Source organism: Salvia splendens, chromosome 17 (genome assembly GCF_004379255.2).
Source record: "Salvia splendens isolate huo1 chromosome 17, SspV2, whole genome shotgun sequence".
NCBI lineage: Eukaryota > Viridiplantae > Streptophyta > Magnoliopsida > Lamiales > Lamiaceae > Salvia > Salvia splendens.
The window spans coordinates 14,422,370-14,432,062 of record NC_056048.1 but is presented as its reverse complement, the minus strand read 5'-3'; the positions used below and the strand labels follow the sequence as shown (position 1 = coordinate 14,432,062).

The 9,693-nt window shown below is 35.4% G+C and overlaps 1 protein-coding gene across 3 annotated transcripts; it reads right to left on the bottom strand.

Moving 5' to 3' along the window:
* Positions 1-3,419: 3,419 nt before the first annotated feature.
* Positions 3,420-6,746, bottom strand: LOC121773665 (sugar transporter ERD6-like 6). 3 transcript variants are annotated; one of them, XM_042170566.1, is made up of 18 exons: positions 6,517-6,746; positions 6,390-6,452; positions 6,209-6,298; positions 6,080-6,139; positions 5,938-6,003; positions 5,792-5,857; positions 5,634-5,709; positions 5,241-5,305; positions 5,067-5,159; positions 4,895-4,975; positions 4,715-4,799; positions 4,580-4,626; positions 4,440-4,502; positions 4,311-4,370; positions 4,176-4,235; positions 4,031-4,090; positions 3,725-3,839; positions 3,420-3,636 (listed from the first exon to the last, which is right to left on the bottom strand). In XM_042170566.1, exons 1-18 carry the CDS (start codon positions 6,703-6,705, stop codon positions 3,524-3,526), a joined length of 1,452 nt encoding a protein of 483 aa, XP_042026500.1. In that variant the 5' UTR covers positions 6,706-6,746; the 3' UTR covers positions 3,420-3,523. The 3 variants fall into 3 exon arrangements, with proteins under 3 accessions (XP_042026500.1, XP_042026499.1, XP_042026501.1); XM_042170565.1 differs by having other exon boundaries at positions 6,080-6,298; XM_042170567.1 differs by lacking the exon at positions 4,440-4,502.
* Positions 6,747-9,693: the final 2,947 nt, after the last annotated feature.

The window sequence follows — 9,693 nt, the reverse complement described above, 5'->3', positions numbered from 1 at the left end:
TCCGGAGCTCTGCTGCTGCTGGTGTTGATGTTGATCATGATTGGTGAAGAAATCGGCGTCATGCTTGAAATTGGTGGCGTGAGAGGATTGGAGTGGAGGAAGTCTCTGGAAATGGCGTCTGAGTTGAACATAGTTGGAGAGAAGAGGTTTTAATTGGAAAACATTAATGGAAACTAGTATAGAATTTTAATTGGAAAAGGTAATGGGATTGAATGGTGGTGGAAAGCGGTGGGTGGGTAGATTCGATCGATCGAATTCTTTTTGGTGCAATGCAGATGTAGGTAGAGAGAGAGAGGAGGTTGTACGTTAAATTGAGGGAATTGCAAACGGGGTTGAGGAGATTAGCGGAGAAAATAAAGTCATGTGGCAGAGAATTATAGATGTATTTTGTTATAGTGATGTATTTTGTTAACAGCAGTGAAGTAAAAACATGGTTATAGTGATGTGTTTCACGGTTAGAGTGATGTTTCTTTGATTTTTTGTTATAGTGATGTATTTTATTAACATCAGTGAAGTAAATACATGGTTATAGTGATGTGATCCAGAGTTAGAGTGATGTTTGTTTGATTTTTTGTTATAGTGATGTATTTTATTAACATCAGTGAAGTAAATACATGGTTATAGTGATGTGATCCAGAGTTAGAGTGATGTTTGTTTGATTTTTTGTTATAGTGATGTATTTTATTGACATCAGTGGAGTAAATACATGGTTATAGTGATGTGATCCAGAGTTAGAGTGATGTTTGTTTGATTTTTTGTTATAGTGATGTATTTTATTGACATCAGTGGAGTAAATACATGGTTATAATGATGTGTTCCAGGGTTAGAGTGATGTTTCTTTGATTCTTTGCTATAGTGATGTATTTTGTTAACATCGGTGAAGTAAATACATGGTTATAGTGATGTATTCTAGGGTTAGAGTGATGTATCTTTGATATTTTACTATAGTGATGTGTTCCAGGGTTAGAGTGATGTATCTTTGATATTTTGCTATAGTGATGTAAAAACATGGTATAGTGATGTGTTCCAGGGTTATGGTGAAGTTTCTTTGATTTTTTGCTATAGTGATGTATTTTGTTAACATCAGTGAAGTAAAAACATGGTTATAGTGATGTGTTCCAGGGTTATGGTGATGTATCTTTGATATTTTGCTATAGTGATGTATTTTGTTAATATCAGTGAAGTAAAAACATGGTTATAGTGATGTGTTCCAGGGTTATAGTGATGTTTCTTTGATTTTTTGTTATAGTGATGCATTTTGTTAACACCAGTGAAGTAAAAACATGGTTACAGTGATGTGTTTTAGGGTCAGAGTTATGTTTCTTTGATTTTTTGTTATAGTAATATATTTTGTTAACATCAATGAAGTAGACAATTACCAATTACTCAATTGAAAACTATATACAAACAAGCTCCCACTGCTTTAAATTGGATCACACCACAAAATCATCTCATCATCCACTCCACAATCAGTCTTTGTTCCACACATCACTCTAAGCATGTACTTACTTCACTGATGTTAACAAAATAGATCACTATAAGAAAATATCACATACACTTCACTCTAACCGTGGAACGCATCACTCTAACAATGTATTTACTTCACTGATGTTAACAAAATAGATTACTATAAGAAAATATCACTAATTTTGTATTCTCCATACACAAATTTCTTTTGAGTGAAAGAAAACTTCGAGTGAAAAGAATAGCTGAAATATAAACAATCACCATCTATTTCCCCAATCAAATCAATTCGTATAACATTCCTATAACAATTCCTATAACATTTCTCTTGAATAACATATCGACAAAATTGATGCTCGATACGAGAGCATCAATTCATGGGACCTCATGTCCGGCCTCGACGCCGATCGTATTGCCCAGTCCCCGGCGATTCAAAGCAATCTTCGTCGCAGTTGCTGAGCAAAGAGAGTGATTCCACTGGCGTTGCGGCTGCGGCGGAGTGGACATTTCCATCTCAGTGAACTAAATCCTTCTTCCACTGCACAACTGCAAAGCTAAATCTATAGAATCTAAATTCATGAATCCATTCGCAAAATTAGAACATGAAATCTGATTGAATAAAATTAGGCGAATGACATGGAATCAGAAGTTGAAATAGGAGCAGAATTAAAAGATGTGCAGCACTGCTCATTTCCGTAGATAGAAGAAGATATGATGCGAAAGATCATCGATTCATCAATCCAGCGTCTTCACAGAGGATTTTCAGCCAAATCCGCAGCTTCCCGTGATCTCGATGGAGAAAAGAGGCGATATTTGGGCACGCCGACGATTGATTTCAGCTGCATATACTGCTCAGATGATGTTGTCCGCTTGTTTCGCGAGATGATTTAGTATAAAAACATCTAAACAAATTTCAATCGATTTAGTATAGATCTTATAATCCTTAGATCGATTCTCCTACACGCCTATTTTAGGAAACGAAGGGGGTATCATAATGAACATTCTCGATCAATCAATTTTAGAGTTTTATGAAGTTATAATCTATCAGAGCAAATTACTCCATCCGTCCCACAATAGGAGTCACTTTATTGTGGGCATGGATTTTAAAATATATAAAGAATAATGGGTTGGAAAAGTTAGTGGAATATGAGACTCGCTTTTTTATATTGGTTTTATAATAAAATGTGAGTGAAGTAAGTTAGTGGCATGTTGGACCTACTTACCATTTATGGTAAAAATAGTGTGTGACTCTTATTGTGAATGGTAAAGTGTAACTCTTATTGTGGGACGGATGAGTATTTTATAGCTTCCACGACATTTTCTTAAACTATTTATTCACTACACTTTTTAGTTAATATCTTATCAGTAACTCACTAATATTCGAAAATATGCTAAAAGTATAAAAACTATCTAAAAATTTCTCCGTTATACTCTAAACAGATCCTTGATAAAATCTAACGCTAATCGCTTTTGCATTAAACGTTGCATCAGGAAGACTCTTTGTAAAGTATATATAACAATTTATCGTATAACGCAATCTTTGTGACCTCAATGTAATCACATCTCACTATTGCTCTGATTATATACTTCTTTTCATTGTGTTTACTAACTTTATGGGCACATGGTTCCTTTGAGTTAGACATTACTCCCTCGTCTGAATATTGTTGAGTCATATTTTTTTTTGGAGTATTTAAAGATAGTTGAGTCATTTTTTTTTAACAAACACTTTATTCTCATTTATACTTTACTCTTTTTTTGAAATGTGTGAAGATAGTTGAGTTATTTTTTTAACAAACACTTTATTCTCATTTATACTTTACTCTCTCATAATTTATTATGTCTATTTTAATCTTTAACACATAAATTTTTAAAATTTCATGCCAGAAAATTTTCTCGGGAACGAGCAATAAGATGAACATATTTAAGTTCATTTAAAAAATCATTACCACGTTTCAGATTAATGAAGTAGCTATTGTAAATAAGAAGTGTATCTTGTCATAATTGAACTTCCAACAAACAAAACAATTTGGAGAGCAATAGTAATTGGTAACACTATACATCACCTAAAGAATCCTTGAATTTCTTCTAGCGTTTTTCCTTTGGTTTCAGGAACCCACAACGCCACAAATGCTACAGTAAAGGCTGATACTGAGGCATAAATGACGAACGTCCCTGTCATATTGTACCAAAACTCGATGCTTAGCGTATAGATTTATAAGTAGAGAGACAGAGAGAGAGAGAGAGAGAGAGAGAAGCACACCTCCACTACTCCAAGTTAACAGCAAGTTAGCTGTCATTGTAACCACTGATGCTGAGAACCAATTTGCTAATGTTGCTACACTGCCAGCAAGGCTTTTAATGCTTACTGGAAGAATCTGTGAAATACTACTTGTTAATAAGAAATTAAAATGGTTGCTTTCTTTATTCTATTCAAGGTTAAGGAGATTGAATCAGATGTTATATGAGTATTTACTAGGGCTTCATACAGTTATGTCCAGTAGAATAAGGCACTAACAACTTTATAAGAATAATGATGAAAAGTTGTGCAAATTTTCCATTTTCATACCTCAGACATTATAACCCATGGCACAGCTCCAAGTCCAACAGAAAAACCAATCACCATAATCTGAAATATGGAAACAAAATGGTTAAAGAAGTGGAAATGGCATAAGATAAGAATGTATGTCTGATATGAGTAGAGTAGAGCATACCACAAGTCCAACCAATGCCAATACTTGCAAGATAGAATGAGACTTTTCAGGTAAAATATCCTGTTTAAAAATTACTAGTATATCAAAAGGTGAGGATACTAAGAATTGGATACAAAATAAAGAATTAGTAGAGACATGTAAATAGAACATAGTTGCAACAAGGAGGCTGCTGGCAGTCATTAATGAGGAGGACACCTGCACAAAAGAGTATGGTTAGCGTATCATATCGCAGAAAACAAAACAACGTAATAGTAGTAAGCGTACTATAAGAAGAATCCTGCGACCCGCTTTATCTACCAAAGCTGTAGATATCCCAGTAACAATGACCTTCAAAAATTATAGGATTCTAAACTCAGCTTGCTTGCTTACTTATATTATGAAGACTATCTTATTATTCCATTTACCTGAATTGCCCCAATCCCACATGTTGCTGCTTTACCTGATGAAATCCCTGTTTAATTATCATAAGAAGATTTCAGCTTTGGTGATTTACAAACATATAACTCAGGATTGAATGGATTTATATCTTGAGGCCTCACCTGCAGATTGAAATATGCTACTCGAATAGAAAAGAACGCCATTAATACCACTTAATTGCTGGAGTACAAGAAGTCCAATTCCCACCTACAGGAAAGCCAATGAATCGACATGGCATGAGCAAGAAGAAACAAACATCTTTGTGTGTATGAAAAGAAATCTTTAAAGATAATGCAGAGTACCATCAAGGGATACCAATAGCGTCTTCTCTTGAGCTCTGAAAACCGAATGGCAGTTCTCTTGGTTGACGAAGCCACAGATTTCTTGACAAAACAAAGTGAGTTAACAGAATCACATGAAATGAAGTACTCTCTTATGAACAAATGCGAGAAAAAGAAAAAAAGAGTAGCATACCTTAATTTCATTTAACTCATTTGTGATATCTGTTTCAAATCCTCGTAAAACTTGTAGAGAAGTTTCAGCATCTTCGTGTAGGCCCATTTTGGCCTAGATTTTAAACACAGTTGGATGAGTTGACATGAATCTGAAGCATGACAAGGGTCTGTTTGAAGCTTGTATATCTCATACCAACCAACGAGGTGACTCGGGAATGAAAAACAGACCAGGTATCAAGATTGTGCATGGCAAAATTCCTGGACATGAAATAATCAAATTAATACATATCTAGAAGTGATATCATTTCCAAGGCTCGAGCAGATTGGGGCCATAAAATGAGCTATCTACATAAAGCATAGCACATACTGCAGCTATATGTGGTATCATTCTCACATGATCCATTCAATAGAGTCATATTAAGGAATGAGAACAAAGTAGACTACAGGAGATGATTTCCAATAATATAGTGTGCTAATTTTGATACGGACAAGATGTGCAAAACAAATTGATTCTCTTAAGTTTCAAGATACAACTGAAGTTGGATAAGAAGAGCAGCTACTAAAACAATTTACACATAATACTCACCTAAAACTGCAAGAACTCTCCATGGTACAAAAAGGCCCAAAACATACACCAGCATTATTCCAATTGTTACTGAAAGCTAAACGAGAGTAGGAAATTCGATTAAAGTATCCATTCCAAATGAAATGCAAAAGGTAAAAGCAATGTAGGAGTAAGTGAACCTGGTTTACACATCCGAGCCTTCCTCTCAGGTTTTGGGGTGATATCTCTGCTATGTATACTGGCACCTTGCACATTCAAACAGGAGACTGTCATCGACTTGTACAATATTCGAATTATCTTAACCGTACGACTGATCATAAATTACCGTGTAGGAGATTATGCCCACTCCAAACCCTGCCAGCAGTCTTCCCATAAATAAGAACGATGAGTCCTGTATCAGCAAACATCGACTAACATTCAATTGCAAGCTCCATCACAAAATGCCAAAATCAAAAACTGAAGCTCACTTTTGCGAATGAAATAGCAAGCCAACCAAGGATGTTTGGAATGGAAGCAATCATCAGTGACTGCCACAAAACAATTAAAGGATAAGGATAACAATAGAGAATCAAAATACATTGTACATACATACATACCCCTTTTCTTCCGATATATTCCGCGATTTGGCCACTTGCTATTGCACCAACCATTGCCCCAACATTTGCTAAAGAACCAAATGCAGAAAACTTCGAAATATGAAAAAAGGTTAATATTAGTATATTTTTTTAAAAAAAATAATGTTTGGAATGGAAACAATCATATGGAGTAGTATAATACCTCAGAAATAGTGAGGCGAAGATCAGAAATGATATCGGATTGCGTAGGATTGGAATATCCGCACTAGAAAGAGAAAACATGAGAATGGAAAAAAAAATGGAAAAAGAGAGTCAGATAGATGACTAACGGTGAAACCAAATTGGATGGGGCCGAGGGCGACGATTAGAACGCAGAGATAGACAGAGATGGATTCACGGAGGATCTGGGCGGAGGAGCTCATCATGCTGGATGATGAGCGGAGACCGGCCATCCGGTACCAGCTGCCAGTGTGCAATAGGGGCTTCCGCAGCCCATCCTCGCCCACCTCGTTGCTCATTTTTTCGATTATTTTTTATTTTCTCTCTTGAATTTGGTGGTATGGGCACGAAATTGGGAAGTGCTACTCTTTTTCATGCAATTCTTTGCTATGCTAGGTTGAGCGCCAATTGTGCTGCTACTTCTCGCTTTTTCCACCATACACGTAAACACTTAGATTACCAATTTTTTAACTTTCACCGGGTGTTCGGTTTGTAAGATTGTATCCGAAATAAAAATTTGTAGTGTGTTTGTTTCACGAGATTCAACCCTAACATTCAATCTTAAATGAATAATCATGAGATAATTAGTCATAGCTAACCCCCAATGACTAAAACAATCTCACAATTCAATCTTGGTATTGGAAACCGAACACCACCTTAATACATACAAAAATAATTTTTAGCATATGAATTTAGGAAGTGGTGTATAGAGTTCCATTATTCACAAATCCACTCTTAAAGACCGAACCACCGAACCATACCAAATTAGGGTTTTTAGATCTAGTTTTTTATGGATGAGAGACACAAATTTATCAATTATTTTCGCCTTCATTACGAGCCTATTTTAATTCATCCGAAGGTAAATAAGTTATACTAACATGTTACGAAGATTTAACTTCATTCCAATAGGTTTTTACCTTATTCCATTATGATTATTACTTCATTTCAGTACATAAATGCGGTTTCGCCGTCGCGTGCCGTTCTTTCTCTCTACAATATCTATCACCACCGCTACAACGCTGATATGGTGTAATAAACACATGGAATGATGTAATAAATTATTGGAATGAAGTATGTGCAGAAGCATTTGAAGTCTTACTGGAATGAAGTAAAAACCTTATCCAATGAAGTAATAACGTTTCTGAATGAAGTAATAAACGCACTTGAATAAATTGCATTTTTTAATGTAAATAAAGTAAAAACTCAGGTCAATGAATTCAAATGAAACATATGTTGAATCATTTCAAAACTTACAGGAAGAAAGTAAAAGCATGTTGTAGTTTCAAGGTATTACGTACAAAATGAAATAATAAACCTATACAATGAAGTAAAATGGGCTTGTAATGAAGACCGAAAAATTTACACAGCAGCACATCTCATCAAATAAACTTGATCTAATGGCCCAGATTTGGTTTCTAGTTCGGTCTTTAAAATTCGTTCTACATTGATCGCAACTCGTGGTGTATAAGTAAATAATAAAGTATCAAAGCAAAAAAGAAAATAAAATAAGATTAAATAAAAAAAATAATACTCCCTTTATCCTCCATTAAGTATCCCAATTTTCTATTTTGGTCCGTCCTTTATTAATTGTCCTATTTCACTTTTGATACTTTTGGTAATGAACAACATTTTACTAACTCATTTTCTCTCACATTATATTATAAAAGTATAAAACTAATATATATAAGTATGACTCACATATGACCTACCTTTTCAATTAACTTTTTTTTATATTTTTAAAAATTCATGTCAATTAAAAATATTTCACTTGTATTGAAATATGCCATACTTAGATAGATTGGGACAGAACGAAGTAATAATCAAATTATAAATAATTCTTGCATTCATAGTAGAACTGCGCCGCCACATGCCGCTCTTCTCTCAGGATTTTTACTCGTATCTTCATTATGCATCTTATTTCCCTTTCTTTCTCTATATTTATAATCCATAAAGATTTGACACTTGGAATGTAATATTTCAAAATTTAATATTCATAATCGTATTAAATGGCTAATTGATGGAAAAATTTATGGTTCAAATTCATTTTTCTCATAAACTATGAAGTTGGTGAAAATAAATAAATATAATATAATCATTTCCAAAATTCTACAACTCAAATTTCATCCAAATAAAAATTACTAGTAGACCGGCAAATTTGCTATGAAAGTCCATGACCTAGACAATAGGCCGTTGACTTTGCAACACAACCAAGTCAACGGTCCGACAGAATTGCTTTAAGAGATCAAACTCCTCGACAATATTCAAGTGTTAGGTCGAGAATAAATTGAAAGTCTTAGGACCCGTTCGGTTATCCTTAATTGACCCGGGTCAATTCAGTGCAATAAAGTGTATTCGGTTTTCAAAAGATAAAACTGCATGGCCCTCGAAAAAAACCCGGACCGGCATTGTGCATCTTGACTATTGCATGAAATAGTATGCGGCTCCCACTTGATATTTGAAATCTGTTCTGCAACAATAATGAATAAATGGCGGTGATTTTACCAAAGTGACCATGACTTTCTTTGTTTCCCCGCATCTCCCCCTACCGTGTTCATTTTGGAGTTGTGCATTTTCTGTTACTTTCTCTCTCTAGGTCTGCACTCCACATCACCTTCTTCATCACCAGCGTCGCGAAGAACACCAGCTGCTCGCTCACCGGCAGCACCAGCGGCCCCAGCGTCGTGATGTTCGTCTTCAGCGCCCCTCCCGCGATCGCCATCAGATCTTTATATAACGAAATCCTCGTCTTCCCCTCCTCCTGGTACATACACCGGCGATGCTGCCCATCCCGCCTAAATTGAAGGTCTTAATGTTGCCTCTGAGCTTGTGATACGAGAATATCTACCACCATATCTTTATTATTTAGTTAATTAGTTAATTAGTAATTTTCTATATCTTTTCTATATAATTAGGATATTTATTTCTTTATCCTTAAGCTAGGTTACTCCTATTATAAATAGGAGCCTTTGTTATCTTTTGAATCATTCATTCAAGAAATCAATACAACAGAATTTTCCTACTTTTCGTACTTTATTTTTTCGCAAGTTCATCTCGTCAAACTCTAATTGACCGAGAACCCTAGGCTGCTCGACGGGAGAATCCCGCGAACGAACCTAACCCTTCTCCGGTGACATCGCGCTGCCGGAATCGATACGAGTTTACTCGTATCATCCGGTGCTTTCATTGTTGTTCTCATCCTCCAATTACCATCATGATGTCAAGCAACTATGCTAATTATCAGTTCGGCCATCCCGTGTATACAGATTGGCTGCAACCAACCACCCACA